We start from the raw sequence: 23,022 nt of genomic DNA on the forward strand, positions 1-23,022 counted from the left end.
ACTGTGAGGTCGCTTCCTGGCTGAATACCCCAGATCGCTCTGAGGAAGCAGCAGCATGTCATCCACAAGACGCAAAGCTGCCAAGGCTAGGGCTGTGCCCACTGTGTGTGCTGCATGTGGGGCTGCTCTACCAGCAGGCTCCAAGGACCCCCATTGTGTGCAATGCTCAGATCCGGTGCTGCTTCGCCAGCCGGAGTCAGGAGAGATAGTGACCCAGGCTGAGACGCCTGTAAGTCCTGCCCCGGTGTCAGGGTCAGACTTTGCAGTTTTTGCGGTTAATATGTCGGTGACTATGGCAAAAATCCTGGAAACTTTGCAATCCATGCCTGGGGCTCAGTCTATGGACACGGCGAGGTCTATGTCCTCTATTCCTCCGCAGTTGGATTTAATCCAGACTGCAAGGGAGTCCCCGGCTTCTCAGGATGAGTATACTGACTCAGATGATTGCCCCAGCCACCCCAAGCGGGCTCGCTGGGAAAGACCCTCAACGTCATCACACTGCTCAGGGTCTCAGCGCAATCAGTCTCCCTGTGATGTGTCTGAAGAGAGTGATCAGGAGTCTAATCCTGGAACCCCTCTCAATCTGGATACCCCGGATGGGGACGCCATGGTAAACGATCTTATCTCAGCCATCAATAGGCTGTTAGATATTTCTCCCCCAACCCCTTCAGCAGAAGAGGCAGCGGCAGAGCAGGAAAAATTTCGTTTCCTCTATCCCAAGCGTAAATTAAGTGCTCTGTTGGATCACTCTGACTTCAGAGAATCAATCCAGAAACACGACGCTCATCCAGAAAAGCGTTTCTCTAAACGTTCTAAGGATACACGTTATCCTTTCCCCCCTGATGTGGTCAAGCGCTGGACCCAGTGTCCAAAGGTGGACCCCCCGATTTCCAAGCTTGCAGCTAGATCCATAGTTGCAGTGGAGGATGGCGCTTCACTTAAGGATGCCAATGACAGACAGATGGACCTTTGGTTAAAATCTGTCTATGAAGCTATCGGCGCGTCGTTTGCTCCAGCATTCGCAGCCGTATGGGCACTCCAAGCTATTTCAGCTGGTTTAGCAAAAGTGGATGCTATCTTACATCCAGCGGTGCCGCAAGTGGCGTCCCTTACCTCGCAGATGTCCGCGTTTGCGTCTTACGCTATCAATGCGGTCCTAGAATCTACCAGCCGCACCTCAATGGCGTCTGCCAATTCGGTAGTTTTGCGCAGGGCATTGTGGTTAAAGGACTGGAAAGCAGATGCTGGTTCCAAAAAATGTTTAACCAGCTTGCCTTTGTCTAGAGAAAGACTGTTTGGCGAGCCATTAGCTGACATCATTAAACAGTCCAAGGGTAAAGACTCCTCTTTACCCCAGCCCAGATCAAACAAACCTCAGCAGAGAAAGTGGCAGCAGAAGTTTCAGTCCTTTCGAGGTTCGGGCAAAACACAATTCTCCTCGTCCAAAGGGACTCAGAGGACGCAAAGAAACTCAGATTCCTGGCGGGCTCATTCACGCCCCAAGAAAGCAAATGGAGGAACCGCTTCCAAGGCGGCTACCTCATGACTTACAGTCCCCTCCCTCCGCATCACCGGTCGGGGGCAGGCTCTCCCGCTTTTACGACACTTGGATGTCACAGGTCAAAGACCGGTGGGTGACAGACATTTTGTCGCGCGGGTACAGAATCGAGTTCAGTTCTCGTCCTCCAGCTCGGTTCTTCAGAACCTCCCCACACCCAGACCGTGTAGATGTCCTGCGGCAGGCGGTGGACTCCCTAAGAGCGGAAGGAGTAGTGGTTCCTGTACCGTCTCAGGAACAAGGGAGAGGGTTTTACTCCAATCTCTTTGTGGTGCCAAAAAAGGACGGCTCATTCCGTCCTGTTCTGGACCTAAAACTGCTCAACAAACATGTACACGCCAGACGGTTCCGGATGGAAACCCTCCGTTCTGTCATTGCCTCAATGTCTCAAGGAGACTTCCTTGCCTCAATAGACATCAAAGATGCTTATCTCCACGTGCCAATTGCTACAGAACATCAACGTTTTCTACGTTTTGTGATAGGAGACGACCATCTTCAGTTCACAGCTCTGCCATTCGGTCTGGCGACAGCCCCCCGGGTCTTCACCAAGGTCATGGCGGCGGTGGTAGCAGTCTTGCACTCTCAAGGACACTCGGTGATCCCTTACCTAGACGATCTACTTGTCAAGGCACCCTCTCAAGAGGCATGCCAACTCAGTCTACAAGCTACGCTGGAGACTCTCCAGACTTTTGGATGGATCATCAACTTTCCAAAGTCAAATCTGTCACCGACACAGTCACTAACGTATCTTGGCATGGAGTTCCATACTCGAGCAGCGAGAGTGAAGCTTCCGCTAAACAAGCAGCGGTCCCTACAGACAGGGGTGCAATCTCTCCTTCAGGGCCAGCCGCACCCCTTACGACGCCTCATGCACTTCCTAGGGAAGATGGTGGCAGCCATGGAAGCAGTTCCCTTTGCGCAGTTTCATCTGCGTCCACTTCAATGGGACATTCTCCGCCAATGGGACGGGAAGACGACTTCCCTAGACAGGAAAGTCTCTCTTTCCCAGACGGCCAAGGACTCTCTACAATGGTGGCTCCTTCCCACCTCATTGTCTCAGGGAAGATCCTTCCTGCCCCCATCCTGGGCAGTGGTCACGACAGATGCGAGTCTGTCGGGGTGGGGAGCAGTGTTTCTACACCACAGGGCTCAGGGGACGTGGACTCCGCAAGAGTCCACCCTTCAGATCAATGTTCTGGAAATCAGGGCAGTGTATCTTGCCCTACTAGCCTTTCAACAGTGGCTGGAAGGAAAGCAGATCCGAATCCAGTCGGACAACTCCACAGCGGTGGCATACATCAACCACCAAGGAGGGACGCGCAGCCGGCAAGCCTTTCAGGAAGTCCGGCGCATTCTGAATTGGGTGGAGGACACAGCATCCACCATCTCCGCGGTTCACATCCCAGGCGTAGAAAACTGGGAAGCAGACTTCCTCAGTCGCCAGGGTATGGACCCAGGGGAATGGTCCCTTCACCCGGACGTGTTTCAAGAAATCTGTCGCCGCTGGGGAGTGCCGGACGTCGACCTAATGGCGTCTCGGCACAACAACAAGGTCCCGGCATTCATGGCGCGGTCGCGCGATCAAAGAGCGCTGGCGGCAGACGCCTTGGTGCAAGATTGGTCGCAGTTCCGCCTCCCATATGTATTCCCGCCTCTGGCACTCTTGCCCAGAGTACTACGCAAAATCAGATCCGATTGCAGCCGCATCATACTCGTCGCCCCAGACTGGCCGAGGAGATCGTGGTATCCGGATCTGTGGCATCTCACGGTCGGCCGACCGTGGTCACTTCCAGACCGTCCAGACCTGCTGTCTCAAGGGCCGTTTTTCCATCAGAATTCTGCGGCCCTGAACCTGACTGTGTGGCCATTGAGTCCTGGATCCTATCGTCAACAGGCTTATCCCAGGGAGTGGTAGCCACAATGAGACAAGCTAGGAAGGCAACTTCTGCTAAGATCTACCACAGAACGTGGAAGATTTTCTTAACCTGGTGCTCTGCTCAGGGAGTGTCTCCCTGGCCATTTGCATTGCCCACCTTTCTATCTTTCCTGCAATCAGGGTTGGAAAAGGGCTTGTCGCTCAGCTCTCTTAAAGGGCAAGTCTCGGCACTATCCGTGTTTTTTCAGAAGCGTCTAGCACGTCTTCCTAAGGTGCGCACGTTCCTGCAGGGGGTCTGTCATATTGTGCCCCCGTACAAGCGGCCGTTGGATCCATGGGATCTGAACAGAGTACTAGTGGCTCTCCAGAAACCGCCCTTCGAGCCTCTCAAAGAAGTTTCTTTTTCTCGCCTGTCACAGAAAGTGGCGTTTCTTGTTGCGATCACATCGCTCCGGCGAGTGTCTGAGCTGGCAGCTCTGTCATCCAAGGCTCCCTTCTTGGTGTTCCATCAGGACAAGGTAGTGCTGCGCCCCATTCCGGAGTTTCTCCCTAAGGTCGTATCCTCGTTTCATCTTAATCAGGATATATCCTTGCCTTCCTTTTATCCTCATCCGGTTCACCGGTATGAAAAGGACTTGCGTTTGCTAGATCTGGTGAGAGCACTCAGGATCTACATTTCCCGCACGGCGCCCATACGCCGTTCCGATGCACTTTTTGTCCTTGTCGCCGGTCCGCGCAAGGGGTTGCAGGCTTCTAAAGTCACCTTGGCTCGATGGATCAAAGAACCAATTTTAGAGGCCTACCGTTCTGCTGGGCTTCCGGTTCCTTCAGGGCTAAAAGCCCACTCAACCAGAGCCGTGGGTGCGTCCTGGGCATTACGGCACCAGGCTTCGGCTCAACAGGTGTGTCAGGCAGCTACCTGGTCGAGTCTGCACACTTTCACCAAGCATTATCAGGTGCATACCTATGCTTCGGCGGATGCCAGCTTAGGTAGAAGAGTCCTGCAAGCGGCAGTGACATCCCCGTAGGGGGGGGCTGTTTTACAGCTCTAACATGAGGTATTTCTTTACCCACCCAGGGACAGCTTTTGGACGTCCCAATCGTCTGGGTCTCCCAATAGAGCGCTGAAGAAGAAGGGAATTTTGTTACTTACCGTAAATTCCTTTTCTTCTAGCTCTTATTGGGAGACCCAGCACCCGCCCTGTTGTCCTTCGGGATTGTTTTTGCTGTTTGCGGGTACACATGTTGTTCATGTTGAACGGTTTTTCAGTTCTCCGATGTTACTCGGAGTTAATTTGTTTAAACCAGTTGTTGGCTTCCTCCTTCTTGCTTTGGCACTAAAACTGGAGTACCCGTGATACCACGGGGGGGTATAGCCAGAGGAGGAGGGGCCTTGCACTTTTAATGTAGTGCTTTGTGTGGCCTCCAGAGGGCAGTAGCTATACCCCAATCGTCTGGGTCTCCCAATAAGAGCTAGAAGAAAAGGAATTTACGGTAAGTAACAAAATTCCCTTCTTCTCCCTCAGCTCAAACAGCAGGAGAAGTCCCATTTCAGTAGCTCAAACGTATATTGAGTATTGTTCTGGCCACGCTGACTTCAGAGAAGCAGTCCAGGAACACCACGCTTCCCAGAAAAGCGTTTTCTCCAAACGTATTAATGATACACGTTATCCCTTCCCCCCTGACGTGGTAAAGCGCTGGACCCAGGGTCCAAAGGTGGATTCTCCAATCTCCAGGCTTGCAGCTAGAGCCATAGTTGCAGTGGAGATGGGACTTCACTTCAAGATGCCATTGACAGACAGAGGGACTCTGGTTGAAATCTGTCTATGAGGCTATCGGCGGGTCGGTTGCTCCGGCATTCACAGCCGTATGGGCACCCTAAGCTTTTCAGCTGTTCTTGCGCAGCTGGTCTTGAGCACATGTACTTCTGTGCCGCAGGGGCGTCCGTAACCTCGCAATGTCTGCATTGCGACTTACCCTATTAATGCTGTCCTGGAAGGACAGTCGAGGTTTCGGTCCTTCCCAGGCTCGGGCAGGTCCCAATTGTCCTCGTCCAAAAGGGCTGAAAAGCCTCAGAGGGGCTCAGCTTCCGGCCGGGCTCAATCACGCCCAAGGAAGGCAGCCGGAGGAACCGCTACCAAGGCGGTCTCCTCATGACTCTCAGCTCTCTCATCTCTCCGCATCCGCGGTTGATGGCAGACTCGCTCGCCTTTGGCGACATTTAGCTGCCACAGGTCCCAGACCGGTGGGTGAGGGACAGTGTGCCCACGTGCACAGGACAGAGTTCTGTTCTCGTCCTCCGACTCGATTCTTCAGAACGTCCCCACCTCCCCACCGAGCCGATGCTCTTCTGCAGGCAGAAGGAGTGGTAATCCCTGTTCCTCTTCAGGAACAAGACACGGTTTTCCTCCAATCTGGTTGTGGTGCCAAAAAAGGATGGCTCTTTCCGTTCCGTTCTGGACCTAAAACTGCTCAACAAGCACGTGGAGGCCAGGCGGTTCCGGATGATACCCTCCGCTCCGTCATTGCCTCAATGTCTCAAGGAAATTTCCTAGCATCAATAGACATCAAAGATGCTTATCTCCACGTGCCGATTGCTACAGAGCACCAATGTTTCGTCTACGTTTCGTGATAGGAGACGACCATCTTCAGTTCGTAGCTCTGCCATTTGGTCTGGCGACAGCCCCACGGGTGTTCACCAAGATCATGGCGGCAGTGGTAGCAGTCTTGCGCTCACAGGGACACTCTGTGATCCCTTACTTGGACGATCTACTTGTCAAGGCACCCTCTCAAGAGGCATGCCAACTCAGACTGAATGTTGCGCTGGAGACTCTCCAGACGTTCGGGTGGATCATCAACTTCTCAAAGTCAAACCTGTCACGACCCAATCACTAACGTATCTTGGCATGGAGTTTCATACCCTCTCAGCGATAGTGAAGCTTCCGCTGGACAAGCAGCGGTCACTACAGACAGGGGTGCAGACTCTCCTTCTAGGTCAGTCGCACTCCTTAAGACGCCTCATGCACTTCCTCGGGAAGATGGTGGCGGCAATGGAAGCGGTTCCGTTTGCGCAGTTTCATCTGCGTCCACTTCAATGGGACATTCTCCGCCAATGGGACGGGAAGTCAACATCCCTGATCAGGAAAGTATCCCTTTCACAGACGGCAAGGACTCTCTGCAATGGTGGCTTCTTCCCACCTCATTATCACAGGGAAGATCCTTCCTACCACCGTCTTGGGCGGTGGTCACGACAGACGCGAGTCTGTCAGGGTGGGGAGCAGTTTTCCTCCACCACAGGGCTCAGGGTACGTGGACTCAGCAGGAGTCCACCCTTCAGATCAATGTTCTGGTAATCAGAGCAGTGTATCTTGCCCTACTAGCCTTCCAGCAGTGGCTGGAAGGAAGGCAGATCCGAATTCAATCGGACACCTCCACAGCGGTGGCATACATCAACCACCAAGGGGGGACACGCAGTCGGCAAGCCTTCCAGGAAGTCCGGCGGATTCTGATGTGGGTGGAAGCCACGGCCTCCACCATATCCGCAGTTCACATCCCCGGCGTAGAAAACTAGGAAGCAGACTTCCTCAGTCGCCAGGGCATGGACGCAGGGGAATGGTCCCTTCACCCGGACGTGTTTCAGGAAATCTGTCACCGTTGGGGAAGGCCGGACGTCGACCTAATGGCGTCCCGGCACAACCACAAGGTCCCAACCTTCATGGCACGGTCTCGCGATCACAGAGCTCTGGCGGCAGACGCCTTAGTGCAAGATTGGTCGCAGTTCCGGCTCCCTTATGTGTTTCCACCTCTGGCACTCTTGCCCAGAGTGCTACGCAAGATCAGATCCGACTGCAGCCGCGTCATACTCGTCGCTCCAGACTGGCCAAGGAGGGCGTGGTATCCGGATCTGTGGCATCTCACGGTCGGCCAACCGTGGGCACTACCAGATCGACCAGACTTACTGTCCCAAGGGCCGTTTTTTCCATCGGAATTTCTGAGGCCCTGAACCTGACTGTGTGGCCATTGAGTCCTGGATCCTAGCGTCTTCAGGAGTATCCCAAGGGGTCGTTGCCACCATGAGACAGGCTAGGAAGCCCACGTCCGCTAAGATCTACCACAGAACGTGGAGGATATTCTTATCCTGGTGCTCTGCTCAGGGAGTGTCTCCCTGGCCATTTGCATTGCCTACCTTTCTTTCTTCCTGCAATCTGGGTTAGAAAAAGGTTTGTCGCTCGGCTCCCTTAAAGGACAGGTCTCGGCGCTATCCGTCTTTTTTCAGAAGCGTCTGGCACAACTTACTAAAGTGCGTACGTTCCTACAGGGGGTTTGCCATATCGTACCCCCGTACAAGCGGCCGTTAGATCCATGGGATCTGAACAGGGTACTAGTTGCCCTCCAGAAGCCGCCCTTCGAGCCTCTGAGGGAGGTTTCACTTTCTAGACTATCACAGAAAGTGGTTTTTCTGGTAGCAATCACATCTCTTCGGAGAGTGTCTGAGCTAGCAGCGCTGTCATCCAAGGCTCCTTTCCTGGTCTTCCACCAGGACAAGGTGGTGCTGCGTCCCATTCAGGAGTTTCTCCCGAAGGTGGTATCCTCTTTTCATCTTAATCAGGATATCTCTTTGCCTTCGTTTTGTCCTCATGCAGTTCATCGGTATGAGAAGGATTTACATTTGTTAGATCTGGTGAGAGCACTCAGAGTCTACATTTCCCGCACGGCGCCCTTGCGCCGTTCGGATGCACTCTTTGTCCTTGTCGCTGGTAAGCGCAAAGGGTCGCAGGCTTCTAAGGCCACCCTGGCTCGATGGATCAAAGAACCAATTCTTGAAGCCTACCGTTCTGCTGGGCTTCCGGTTCCATCAGGGCTGAAGGCCCATTCTACCAGAGCCGTGGGTGCGTCCTGGGCATTGCGACACCAGGCTACGGCTCAACAGGTGTGCCAGGCAGCTACCTGGTCGAGTCTGCACACTTTCACCAAACATTATCAGGTGCATACCTATGCTTCGGCGGACGCCAGCCTAGGTAGAAGAGTCCTGCAGGTGGCAGTTGCCTCCCCGTAGGGAAGGGCTGTCTTCGCAGCTCTAACATGAGGTATTCTTTACCCACCCAGGGACAGCTTTTGGACGTCCCAATCGTCTGGGTCTCCCAATGGAGCGCCGAAGAAGAAGGGAATTTTGTTACTTACCGTAAATTCCTTTTCTTCTAGCTCCTATTGGGAGACCCAGCACCCGCCCTGTTGTCCTTCGGGATTTTTGGGTTTTTCTCGGGTACACATGTTGTTCATGTTGAACGGTTTTTCAGTTCTCCGATGTTACTCGGAGTGAATTTGTTTAAACCAGTTATTGGCTTTCCTCCTTCTTGCTTTTGCACTAAAACTGGTGAGCCAGTGATCCCACTGGGGGTGTATAGCCAGAAGGGGAGGGGCCTTACACTTTTTAGTGTAATGCTTTGTGTGGCCTCCGGAGGCAGTAGCTATACACCCAATCGTCTGGGTCTCCCAATAGGAGCTAGAAGAAAAGGAATTTACGGTAAGTAACAAAATTCCCTTCTTCTCCACCACAGGGCTCAGGGTACGTGGACTCAGCAGGAGTCCACCCTTCAGATCAATGTTCTGGAAATCAGGGCAGTGTATCTGGCCCTACTAGCCTTCCAGCAGTGGCTGGAAGGAAAGCAGATCCGAATTCAGTCGGACAACTCCACAGCGGTGGCATACATCAACCACCAAGGAGGGACACGCAGTCGGCAAGCCTTCCAGGAAGTCCGGCGGATTCTGATGTGGGTGGAGGACAGAGCATCCACCATATCCGCGGTTCACATCCCGGGCGTGGAAAACTGGGAAGCAGACTTCCTCAGTCGCCAGGGTATGGACGCAGGGGAGTGGTCCCTTCACCCAGACGTGTTTCAGGAAATCTGTCACCGCTGGGGGGTGCCGGATGTCGACCTAATGGCGTCTCGGCACAACAACAAGGTTCCGACCTTCATGGCGCGGTCTCGCGATCAAAGAGCTCTGGCGGTAGACGCCTTGGTGCAAGATTGGTCGCAGTTCCGGCTCCCTTATGTGTTTCCACCTCTGGCACTCTTGCCCAGAGTGCTACGCAAGATCAGATCCGATTGCAGCCGCGTCATACTCGTCGCCCCAGACTGGCCGAGGAGGTCGTGGTACCCGGATCTGTGGCATCTCACGGTCGGCCAACCGTGGGCACTACCAGACCGACCAGACTTACTGTCCCAAGGGCCGTTTTTCCATCGGAATTCTGCGGCCCTGAACCTGACTGTGTGGCCATTGAGTCCTGGATCCTAGCGTCTTCAGGATTATCCCAAGGGGTCGTTGCCACCATGAGACAGGCTAGGAAGCCCACGTCTGCTAAGATCTACCACAGAACGTGGAAGATATTCTTATCCTGGTGCTCTGCTCAGGGAGTGTCTCCCTGGCCATTTGCATTGCCTACTTTTCTTTCTTTCCTGCAATCTGGGTTAGAAAAAGGTTTGTCGCTCGGCTCCCTTAAAGGGCAAGTCTCAGCGCTATCCGTCTTTTTTCAGAAGCGTCTAGCACGACTTTCTAAGGTGCGCACGTTCCTGCAGGGGGTTTGTCATATCGTACCCCCGTACAAGCGGCCGTTAGATCCATGGGATCTGAACAGGGTACTTGTTGCCCTCCAGAAGCCGCCCTTCGAGCCTCTGAGGGATGTTTCACTTTCTCGACTATCGCAGAAAGTGGCTTTTCTGGTAGCGATCACATCTCTTCGGAGAGTGTCTGAGCTAGCAGCGCTGTCTTCCAAGGCTCCTTTCCTGGTCTTCCACCAGGACAAGGTAGTGCTGCGCCCCATTCAGGAGTTTCTCCCTAAGGTGGTATCCTCTTTTCATCTTAATCAGGATATCTCTTTGCCTTCCTTTTGTCCTCATGCAGTTCATCGGTATGAGAAGGATTTACATTTGTTAGATCTGGTGAGAGCACTCAGAATCTACATTTCCCGCACGGCGCCACTGCGCCGCTCCGATGCACTCTTTGTCCTTGTCGCTGGTAAGCGCAAAGGGTCGCAGGCTTCAAAAGCCACCCTGGCTCGATGGATCAAAGAACCAATTCTTGAAGCCTACCGTTCTGCTGGGCTTCGCGTTCCTTCAGGGCTAAAGGCCACTCAACCAGAGCCGTGGGTGCGTCCTGGGCATTACGAACACCAGGCTACGGCTCAACAGGTGTGCCAGGCAGCCACCTGGTCGAGTCTGCACACTTTCACCAAACATTATCAGGTGCATACCTATGCTTCGGCGGACGCCAGCCTAGGTAGAAGAGTCCTGCAGGCGGCGGTTGCCTCCTCGTAGGGAAGGGCTGTTTTTGCAGCTCTAACATGAGGTATTTCTTTACCCACCCAGGGACTGCTTTTGGACGTCCCAATCGTCTGGGTCTCCCAATGGAGCGCCGAAGAAGAAGGGAATTTTGTTACTTACCGTAAATTCCTTTTCTTCTAGCTCCAATTGGGAGACCCAGCACCCGCCCTGTTTCCTTCGGGATTTTTGGTTTTTTCGGGTACACATGTTGTTCATGTTGAACGGTTTTCAGTTCTCCGATGTTCTTCGGATTGAATTTGTTTAAACCAGTTATTGGCTTTCCTCCTTCTTGCTTTGGCACTAAAACTGAGCATCCCGTGTTCCCACGGGGGGTGTATAGCCAGAAGGGGAGGGGCCTTACACTTTTTAGTGTAATGCTTTGTGTGGCCTCCGGAGGCAGTAGCTATACACCCAATCGTCTGGGTCTCCCAATTGGAGCTAGAAGAAAAGGAATTTACGGTAAGTAACAAAATTCCCTTCTTTTCTAAACAAAAAAAGAACCCGGCTGCGACAAGAGAAGAGGAGGGTGTGCTGTGTCCCTTTGCAAGACTCTCTATGATGTAATCTTTCATAGCTTTCCAGGCCAGAAAGATTATACAACCTGGTTTTGGCAAGTTTTGAAGTTTACAGGACAATCCTATGCATGCTGGGGAGGCAGATCCTGGCACCCCTTTTCTGAGAAAACCTCCCCAAAGTAGGACAAAAACGATTGTACCTCCTTAGAGGAGATGGAAATGATGACAGTATTCAGGAAACTTGACTGTGGATTGCCTGTCCACAACTGGATTATGCATAACTAACCAGGGAAGACCCAATACAAAAGGAGTAGGAAAACCTTCCAAGACATAACAGGAGAGGAGCCCATAACCGTATATGCCCAGGTTGTATTCCTCCACACAACATGGGGACAGAATTTTTCCAATGTCTGGCTTTGCTTAATATGGAAAAGACAAAGCCCAATAAAATGGCCCTTATGACCACAGAAAAAACACCCATAAGGAATCCAGACTGAGAGGAAGGTCCCCCCCCCCAACTGCTTGGGTTCATCAGCACTCATGGGAAGGACATCAGCCTTACACTACACTGGTCTGTCTCTGAGGCCAGAGCCATGGCGGCCTCCAATGTCTCAGGGGTCTCATATAATGCTAATGTGTCCTTCAGCCTTTCTGATGGGCCCTGGCAAACATGACTCCGCGGGGCTGTGTCATTCCACCTGGTGTCGGTGGCGCAGCTCCAGAATTCAGAGCATTATTCCTCCGCAGAGAGTCTAGTTTGAGGGTTTCCCAGGAGAAGAGAGATCACAATCCCCAGCCGTTCTTTTTCCTCATTGCCTGGAAGAGCGTGGACTGAGCTTAAAATAAAGCTTGCAGGCTTCACGGATGGTTGTGAGAACCATGATTAAGGCATAAGCCGAAACGCGTCGGTTTTTAGGGGGGTGCCTTTTTAATTTGCCCCACATTTTTGGATGCCTTTGTGTCTTCATGTTATGAGCCTCCTTCGTATCGCCGGATTCCTTCTGTCTGCTGCAGTTCTCTTCGTGCTTTCCTGGCTTAACTGGCTGAAAAGTCCACAAATTGTTACACGTCTTATAGGGTCTTGCTCAGTGTTGGTCGGGAGCAGCCTCCTCGCCTCGGCTGTGTCTACCTTCTCTTCTGAACAGGCACATTTAAGAAGATATCCCCTTTTAATCTGTCGCTCCTGAGCCCTCTTTATAAAGTTAATGTGCCTATGTATGGCAAGGGGCTAAGTACTGGTGTCCCTGCGCTGCACGGACTACTGCTGGAGGTAGAAAATCCTCGATTTTCCTTCTATTTCCGCTGTGTTGCCGATTCTTCTAATCATTCCCGATCCTTCTCGTTATTTAGCCATGAAACTGATGACGGCATTAGTGAAGGTAGCCAGAGACCTGAAACATCACATGGACACCAGCCAGCGGCAGTTCAATGTGGAGCGAGCGAAAAGTCCAGAGAAGAGGTCGGCGGAGCGGCTGGAGACGCTGGTGGAGCAGATGACGGAGGTGAGGGCCACAGACTGGAGGACGCCACTGTCCACAGCCGTCCGTACATTGCTTCTCGTTCCCACGTACAATGGTCACTACGAGGCACCAAACTGCATTACTGCGGTATGGAATATACTAAAAGTAATTAGCGCACAAATTAGCCAATTAGTATGGGCCCAACAGCCAACGACAAGACGTACTTTTGTCTATTGGAGCCATAACCATTTCTAGAAATGCCTGTCTCTGGGTAGAAGCTCCAGACACCAGCACCTGACCTAGGACAGACTAATACATCCCATGTCAGGAGTTAGTTGTGCATTAGATGAGATGTTAGTAATGGTGATTTATATTCAGGGGTGTCCAATCTCTTGGCTACATTGCAACAAGAAGAGTTGTCTTGGGCCACCCGATGAGCTTTGGTCACTTGACCATAATGTCACCAGAGGTCCCTCTTACCTTGGAAAAGTGTCCTGATAATGCAGACCAGGAATTATCATTGCAGGGGTTTTTTTTTTTTCTTTAAATTCAGGCGGCCCAGTGAGTAATCATCCCATTGACACTGGGTAGGGTATCGCAAGGGGCATGTCTAGGGATGAGGGCATTTGTCAGTAAACAGTTTACCCTGCCACTAGTGTTGAGCGGACCCGAACTGTAAAAGCCCAGATCCGTGCAGTTTCAGGGTCCAATCCGGGTCCGACCTAGACCTGGGAATCCGGCTGCACAATCCGGGTTCGGGATTTTTTTTTTTTCTCTCCCTCCCCCCCCCCCCCTCTTCCCCCCCTCTCCCCCCCCCTCTTCCCCCCCTCTTCCCCCCCCCTCTCTCCCTCTTCCCCCCTCTTCTCCCCTCTTTCTCTCTCTCCCCCTCTCTCTCACTCTCCCTCACTCTCCCTCTCACTCTCCCTCACTCTCCCCCTCTCCCTCCTTCTCATCCCTCACTCTCCCTCTCACTCTCCCTCACTCTCCCCCTCTCCCTCCTTCTCATCCCCACTCTCACTCTCCCCCACTCTCACTCTCCCCCACACCCACTCCCCCACCCACTCTCCCCCCCCACTCTCACTCTCCCCCACTCTCACTCTCTCCCACTCTCACCCACTCACACACACACACCCTCACTCACACACACCCACACCCACCCCCCTCACATCCCCCAACTCACCCCCACACCACCCCCCACTCACACTCTCCCCCACACTCACTCACCCCCACTCTCACTCTCCCCCACACCCACTCTCCCCCACTCTCACACTCCCCACTCACACTCACTCCCTCACCTCACACTCTCCCTCCCTCACTCTCACACTCACCCCCACACCACACACCCCCCCACACCCACTCCCCCCACACCACTCCCCCCCACACTCACTCCCCCCCACTCTCACTCCCCCACACTCCACTCCCCCCACCCACCACCCCCCACTCACACTCCCCCACACTCACACCCCCCCACACCACTCACCCCCACACTCACACACCACCCTCACTCACACTCCACACACACACTCCACCCACACCCTCACACCCACCCCACACCCACTCACACCCCACACCACACCCCACACCCCACACCCCCCACTCCCACTCCCCCACCACACTCACCCCCACTCACACTCTCCCACACACTCACTCCCCCACCCACACTCACACCCTCCCACACTCTCACACTCCCCCACTCTCACTCTCCCCCACTCTCACCCCCCACTCTCACTCTCCCCCACTCTCACTCCCCCCACTCACACTCCTCCCCACACTCACACCTCCTCCCTCACCTCACACTCTCCCTCACTCTCACACTCACCCCCACTCTCACTCTCCCCCACTTCACTCACCCCCACTCACTCTCCCCCACACTCACTCTCCCCCACTCTCACTCTCTCCCTCACTCTCTCACTCTCACCCTCACTCTCACACTCACCCACACTCTCACTCTCTCCCTCACTCTCACTCCACCCTCACTCTCACTCTCTCCCACACTCTCACTCACTCCCTCACACTCACACTCACCCACACTCTCACTCTCACCCTCACTCACACTCTCTCCCTCACTCTCACTCTCTCCCTCACTCTCACTCTCTCCCCCACTCTCACTCTCCCCCACTCTCACTCTCTCCCCCACTCTCACTCTCTCCCCCACTCTCACTCTCTCCCCCACTCTCACTCTCTCCCCCACTCTCACTCTCTCCCCCACTCTCACTCTCTCCCCCACTCTCACTCTCTCCCCCACTCTCACTCTCTCCCCCACTCTCACTCTCTCCCCCACTCTCACACCCCCCCACTCTCACCCTCACTCTCACCATCACTCTCCCCCACTCCCACCTTCTCACCCCACACTCACTCTCCCCCACTCTCACTCTCCCCCACTCTCCACTCCCCCCACTCCACTCTCCCCCACTCTCACTCTCCCCCCACTCTCACTCTCTCCCACTGTCACTCTCTCCCTCACTCTCACTCTCACCCTCACTCTCACTCTCACCCCACTCTCTCTCTCCCTCACTCTCTCTCACCCACACTCTCACTCTCACCCTCACTCACTCCCACACTCCTCACTCCCACCCACACACTCACACCCACCCACACTCCCACACTCCACACCCCCCCACACTCACACCCCCATCACACACCCCCCCAATCACCCACACCCCTCACTCACTCCCTCACACACACTCCCCCCCACACTCACACCCCCCCACTCACACTCCCCCACACTCACACCCCCCACACCACACACCCCCCACACACACTCCCCCCACCACACTCCCCCACTCTCACTCTCCCCCACTCTCACTCTCTCCCTCACTCACACTCTCACCCTCACTCTCACCCTCACTCTCACCCCCACTCTCACTCTCCCCCACTCTCACTCCCCACTCCACACTCCCCCCCACTCCCACTCTCCCCCCACTCTCACTCTCGCCCCCACTCTCACTCACTCCCCCACTCTCACTCTCTCCCCCACTCACACTCTCTCCCCCACTCTCACTCTCTCCCCCACTCTCACACTCCCCCCACACCCACTCACCCCCCACTCACACACTCCCCCACACTCACACTCTCCCTCACTCTCACTCTCACCTCACTCTCACCTCTCCCTCACTCACACTCTCTCCCACACTCTCACACTCTCCCTCACTCACACTCTCACCCTCACTCTCACTCTCTCCCTCACTCTCACACACTCCCTCACTCTCACTCTCTCCCTCACTCACACACTCTCCCACACACTCACTCTCTCCCTCACCTCACACTCACCCTCACTCTCACTCTCACCCTCACTCTCTCTCACCCTCACTCTCACACTCTCCCCCACTCTCACTCTCCCCCACTCTCACTCTCCCCCACTCTCACTCTCTCCCCCAATTCTCACTCTCCCCCACTCTCACTCTCCCCCACTCTCACTCTCCCCCACTCTCACTCCCCCACTCTCACTCACTCTCACTCTCCCCCCACTCTCACTCTCCCCCACTCTCACTCTCCCCCACTCTCACTCTCCCCACTCTCTCTCCCCCACTCTCTCTCCCCCACTCTCACTCTCCCCCACTCTCACTCTCCCCCACTCTCACTCTCTCCCCCACTCTCACTCTCTCCCCCACTCTCACTCTCTCCCCCACTCTCACTCTCTCCCCCACTCTCACTCTCTCCCTCACTCTCACTCTCTCCCTCACTCTCACACTCTCCCCCACTCTCACTCTCCCCCACTCTCACTCTCCCCCACTCTCACTCTCCCCCACTCTCACTCTCCCCCACTCTCACGCTCCCCCACTCTCACTCTCCCCCACTCTCACTCTCCCCCACTCTCACTCTCCCCCACTCACTCTCCCCACTCTCACTCTCCCCCACTCTCACTCTCTCCCTCACTCTCTCACTCTCTCCCTCACTCTCTCACTCTCTCCCTCACTCTCACTCTCTCCCTCACTCTCACTCTCTCCCTCACTCTCACTCTCTCCCTCACTCTCACTCTCTCCCTCACTCTCACTCTCTCCCTCACTCTCACTCTCTCCCTCACTCTCACTCTCTCCCTCACTCTCACTCTCTCCCTCACTCTCACTCTCTCCCCTCACTCTCACTCTCTCCCTCACTCTCTCTCTCCCTCACTCTCACACTCTCCCCCACTCTCACTCTCCCCCACTCTCACTCTCCCCCACTCTCACTCTCTCCCCCAATTCTCACTCTCCCCCACTCTCACTCTCCCCCACTCTCACTCTCCCCCACTCTCACTCACTCTCACTCTCCCCCACTCTCACTCTCCCCCACTCTCACTCTCCCCCACTCTCTCTCCCCCACTCTCACTCTCCCCCACTCTCACTCTCCCCCACTCTCACTCTCTCCCCCACTCTCACTCTCTCCCCCACTCTCACTCTCTCCCCCACTCTCACTCTCTCCCCCACTCTCACTCTCTCCCCCACTCTCACTCTCTCCCTCACTCTCACTCTCTCCCTCACTCTCACACTCTCCCCCACTCTCACTCTCCCCCACTCTCACTCTCCCCCACTCTCACTCTCCCCCACTCTCACTCTCCCCCACTCTCACGCTCCCCCACTCTCACTCTCCCCCACTCTCACTCTCCCCCACTCTCACTCTCCCCCACTCACTCTCCCCCACTCTCACTCTCTCCCTCACTCTCTCACTCTCTCCCTCACTCTCACTCTCTCCCTCACTCTCACTCTCTCCCTCACTCTCACTCTCTCCCCCACTCTCACACTCTCCCCCACTCTCACACTCTCCCCCACTCTCACTCACCCCCACTCTCACTCTCCCCCACTCTCACTCTCCCCCACTCTCACTCTCCCCCACTCTCACTCTCCCCCACTCTCACTCTCTCCCCCACTCTCACTCTCTCCCCCACTCTCACTCTCTCCCCCACTCTCACTCTCTCCCCCACTCTCACTCTCTCCCCCACTCTCACTCTCTCCCCCACTCTCACTCTCTCCCCCACTCTCACTCTCTCCCCCACTCTCACTCTCTCCCCCACTCTCACTCTCTCCCCCACTCTCACTCTCTCCCCCACTCTCACTCTCTCCCCCACTCTCACTCTCTCCCCCACTCTCACTCTCTCCCTCTCACTCTCCCCCACTTTCACTCTCCCCCACTCTCACTCTCCCCCACTCTCACTCTCCCCCACTCTCACTCTCCCCCACTCTCACTCTCCCCCACTCTCACTCTCCCCCACTCTCTCTCACTCTCTCTCACTCTCACTCTCTCCCTCACTCTCACTCTCACTCTCTCGTCCCCGTATCCGCTCACCATTGACTTACATTGGTCCGGATCGGATCCGGACTTCTTTCACAACCCACGACTGATCCGCCGGACCCGGATTATGAGCAATCCGCTCAGCTCTACCTGTCACGCCTTTGCCAGCAGGTGTGAGGTCACCCCCAAGCCACAGCTTGGACCCCTCACTGCTTTGGAGGTTCATTTCCAATGTATGTAAAGCGCTGTGGAATTAATAGCGCTATATAAATGAATAATTATTATTATTATTATTATTATTATTATTATTATTACGAAATAAAAAAAACATTCACCGTCTAACAATGTATTGTGTGTGTGAGCCGCTATGGTGCACGTATGCATGTGTATACCTCACCCCGTACATTGGATATACAGTATATAGGCTTTACATTGGGAGCCATCACTGATTTGTCCCCGCTCTGCACAGATGCACTCCAGCTTGGAAGATATTGGTAATATGATGAACGGCTTATTCAAGGGCGTGTTTGTGCATCGCTATCGGTGAGTAATATGTCTACGTTACCTCCAAGTACATTCCCCATTTCTTCGGCGCTCCATTGGGAGACCCAGACGATTGGGTGTATAGCACTGCCTCCGGAGGCCACACAAAGCAATTACACTAAAAAGTGTAAGGCCCCTCCCCTTCTGGCTATACACCCCCAGTGGGATCACTGGCTCACCAGTTTTCGGCTTTGTGCGAAGGAGGTCAGACATCCACGCATAGCTCCACTGTTTGTAGTCAGCAGTAGCTGCTGACTATATCGGATGGAAGAAAAGAGGGCCCATATGGGGCCCCCAGCATGCTCCCTTCTCACCCGTGGTGGTGCTTGTAAGGTTGAGGTACCTATTGCTGGTACGGAGGCTGGAGCCCACATGCTGTTTTCCTTCCACATCCCCTGGGGGCTCTGTGGAAGTGGGATCTTACCGGCCCCCAAGCCCTGGGGCCGGGCTCCATCCACAGACCCAGAGAACCTGCTGGATTTGGAGCGGGAGTGCCGTTCAGGGACAAGGCCCTGCAGCTTTCAGGTACTCTGTGTCCCCGGCAGGCACGGACACTCTCAGGGCTTGCTGAGCGTTGTAGTGCGCCGGGGACAGTAGCGCTGTGCGCTGGGGTTAGGTCACTGCAGCTTTGCTGAGTGACGTTATATGTTGGGAACTGCTGCGCCGACCGCTCCTGGAGCGGCGGCGCAGCTGCGACTTGTAGTGCGCCGGGGACTTTGCGCCGACCGCGCTTTTACGGCGGCGGCGCTTCTAACTATAGCCCCCGGCTTCTGCGGCCTAGCGCCGCTTCGTTCCCCGCCCCCACCCTGTCAATCAGGGTAGGGGAGAGGCGCTGTGTAATCGGCAGCGCCGAGGGCTGGAGCCTTATTTACATGCTCCAGCCCTCTCACTAGGCACAGAGGGAAGCAGACTTCCCGCTCTTCGTCGGTGTACGCCCAGGGCCCGCCCCCCCTCTCCACAAGGACGCCGGCAGCCATTATACATGCGGTCTGGCTGGGGAAAGGCAGCAGGCTCTGGGAGACCCAGACTGGACGGACTTCTGGCGACCACACACCGCTCCTAAGCGGGCGGTAAGCAGCACAGTAGTGCTGGCCCCTCTAGTGCCTCAGTGCTATATTAGTGTACTTTTTCTGGGTACCATATATATATATATTTTTATATAGTGCACTGTAAAGTCGCTTCTTGGCTGGACACCCTGTACGGCTCTGAGGAGGCAGCAACATGTCATCCGCAAAACGCAAGGCTGCCAAGGCACGGGCTGTGTACACTGTTTGTACAGCATGTGGGGCTAATCTACCGGCAGGCTCCAATGACTCACATTGTGTGCAATGTTCAGTCCCAGTGGCACTTCGTCAGCCAGAGCCTATTGTGGTGGTAGCCCAGGCAGAGTCGCCTGCGAACCCTGCCCCGGTGACGGGGACAGACTTTGCAGTGTTTGCTGAAAAAATGTCTGTGACTATGACAAAAATCCTGGAGACCTTGCAGTCCAGGCCAGTTACTCAGACCATGGACACTGCTGTGTCTATGCTCTCCGGTCCCCCTCAGTTGGATCTAATCCGTACTTCAGGGGGGTCTCAAGCATCACAGGCTGAAGTCTCTGACTCAGATGACAGTCCCAGGCAGCCTAAGCGAGCTCGCTGGGAAAGACCCTCGACGTCATCTCACTGCTCAGGGTCTCAGCGAGAAGAGTCTCTCTGTGATGAGACTGAGGACGGTGCTCAGGATTCTGATCCTGAGGCCCCTCTCAATCTGGATGCCCCTGATGGTGACGCCATGGTTAATGACCTTATATCGGCAATTAACAGACTGTTGGATATTTCTCCCCCAGCCCCTTCAGCAGAGGAGGCAGCTGCACAGCAGGAGAAGTTCCATTTCCTGTATCCCAAGCGTAAACTAAGTGCTTTTTTGGACCACTCTGACTTCAGAGAATCTATCCAGAAGCACGACGCTCATCCAGACAAGCGTTTCTCTAAACGTTCTAAGGATACCCGTTATCCTTTTCCCGCTGAAGTGGCCAAACGCTGGACCCAGTGTCCAAAAGTGGATCCCCCCAATTTCCAAGCTTGCGGCTAGATCCATAGTCGCAGTAGAGGATGGCGCTTCACTTAAAGATGCCAACGACAGACAGATGGACCTTTGGTTGAAATCTGTCTATGAAGCTATCGGCGCGTCGTTTGCTCCAGCATTCGCGGCCGTGTGGGCACTCCAAGCTATTTCAGCTGGTTTAGCACAGGTGGATGCTATCATGCATCCAGCAGTACCGCAGGTGGCGTCCCTAACGTCGCAAATGTCTGCGTTTGCGACCTATGCTATCAATGCTGTCCTAGAATCTACGAGCCGTACCTCTATGGCGGCCGCCAATTCTGTGGTTTTGCGCAGAGCATTATGGTTAAAGGACTGGAAAGCAGATGCTGGTTCCAAAAAATGCTTAACCAGCTTGCCATTATCCAGAGACAGACTGTTTGGTGAGCCATTGGCTGAAATCATAAAACAGTCCAAGGGTAAGGACTCTTCCTTACCACAGCCCAGAGCAAGTAAACCTCAACAGAAAAAGTGGCAGTCGAGGTTTCGGTCCTTTCGAGGCTCGGGCAAGGCCCAATTCTCCTCGTCCAAAGGGACTCAGAAAGGACAAGGCAGCTCAGATTCCTGGCGGGCTCACTCACGCCCCAGGAAGGCAAATGGAGGAACCGCTTCCAAGGCGGCTACCTCATGACTGTCGGCCTCCTCCCTCCGCATCCTCGGTCGGTGGCAGGCTCTCCCGCTTTTGCGACATTTGGCTGTCACAGGTCAAAGACCGGTGGGTAACAGACATTTTGTCTCGCGGGTACAGAATCGAGTTCAGTTCTCGGCCTCCACTTCGGTTCTTCAGAACCTCCCCACACCCCAACCGAGCAGATGCCCTGCTGCAGGCGGTGGACTCTCTAAGAGCAGAAGGAGTCGTGATCCCTGTCCCCCCTCAGGAACGAGGGCGAGGATTTTACTCCAATCTCTTTGTGGTTCCAAAAAAGGATGGCTCCTTCCGTCCTGTTCTGGACCTAAAACTGCTCAACAAGCATGTGAACGCCAGGCGGTTCCGGATGGAATCCCTCCGCTCAGTCGTTGCCTCAATGTCCCAAGGAGATTTCCTAGCATCAATAGACATCAAAGATGCTTATCTCCACGTGCCGATTGCTACGGAGCACCAACGCTTTCTACGCTTCGTGATAGGAGACGACCATCTTCAGTTCGTGGCTCTGCCATTTGGTCTGGCGACAGCCCCTCGGGTGTTCACCAAGATCATGGCAGCAGTGGTAGCAGTCTTGCACTCTCACGGACACTCTGTGATCCCTTATTTGGACGATCTGCTGGTCAAGGCACCCTCTCAGGAGGCATGCCAACTCAGCCTGAATTTTGCACCTGGAGACTCTCCAGGCGTTCGGGTGGATCATCAACTTCCCAAAGTCAAATCTGTCACCGACCCAATCACTAACGTATCTTGGCATGGAGTTTCATACTCTCTCAGCGATAGTGAAGCTTCCGCTGGACAAGCAGCGGTCTCTACAGACTGGGGTGCAGACTCTCCTTCAAAGTCAGTCGCACTCCTTAAGACGCCTCATGCACTTCCTCGGGAAGATGGTGGCAGCAATGGAGGCGGTTCCGTTTGCGCAGTTTCATCTGCGTCCACTTCAATGGGACATCCTCCGCCAATGGGACGGGAAGTCAACATCCCTGGACAGGAAAGTCTCCCTTTCCCAGACGGCCAAGGACTCCCTGCAGTGGTGGCTTCTTCCCACCTCATTATCACAGGGAAGATCCTTCCTACCACCGTCCTGGGCGGTGGTCACGACAGAACGCGAGTCTGTCAGGGTGGGGAGCAGTGTTTCTTCACCACAGGGCTCAGGGTACGTGGACTCAGCAGGAGTCCATCCTTCAGATCAATGTTCTGGAAATCGGAGCAGTGTTTCTTGCCCTACTAGCCTTCCAGCAGTGGCTGGCAGGGAGGCAGATCCGAATTCAGTCGGACAACTCCACAGCGGTGGCATACATCAACCACCAAGGGGGGACACGCAGTCGGCAAGCCTTCCAGGAAGTCCGGCGGATTCTGATGTGGGTGGAAGCCACGGCCTCCACCATATCAGCAGTTCACATCCCCGGCGTAGAAAACTGGGAAGCAGACTTCCTCAGTCGCCAGGGCATGGACGCAGGGGAATGGTCCCTTCACCCGGACGTGTTTCAGGAAATCTGTCGCCGATGGGGAAGGCCGGACGTCGACCTAATGGCGTCCAGGCACAACAACAAGGTCCCAACCTTCATGGCACGGTCTCGCGATCAAAGAGCTCTAGCAGCAGACGCCCTAGTGCAAGATTGGTCGCAGTTCCGGCTCCCTTATGTGTTTCCACCTCTGGCACTCTTGCCCAGAGTGCTACGCAAGATCAGATCCGACTGCAGCCGCGTCATACTCGTTGCTCCAGACTGGCCGAGGAGGGCGTGGTATCCGGATCTGTGGCATCTCACGGTCGGCCAACCATGGGCACTACCAGACCGACCAGACTTACTGTCC

General features: G+C 54.7%; 1 protein-coding gene across 1 annotated transcript in view; it reads left to right on the forward strand.

Moving 5' to 3' along the window:
- The window catches only part of STAG3 (STAG3 cohesin complex component), a 550,068-nt gene that overhangs the window by 157,048 nt on the left and 369,998 nt on the right, over window positions 1-23,022 (forward strand). The window contains 2 exon segments of the mRNA XM_075346684.1: window positions 12,622-12,773; window positions 18,409-18,482. Coding sequence (XP_075202799.1) covers window positions 12,622-12,773; window positions 18,409-18,482 — 226 coding nt within the window.

The sequence above is a fragment of the Anomaloglossus baeobatrachus genome, chromosome 4, assembly GCF_048569485.1.
Source record: "Anomaloglossus baeobatrachus isolate aAnoBae1 chromosome 4, aAnoBae1.hap1, whole genome shotgun sequence".
In the NCBI taxonomy this organism is placed as follows: domain Eukaryota; kingdom Metazoa; phylum Chordata; class Amphibia; order Anura; family Aromobatidae; genus Anomaloglossus; species Anomaloglossus baeobatrachus.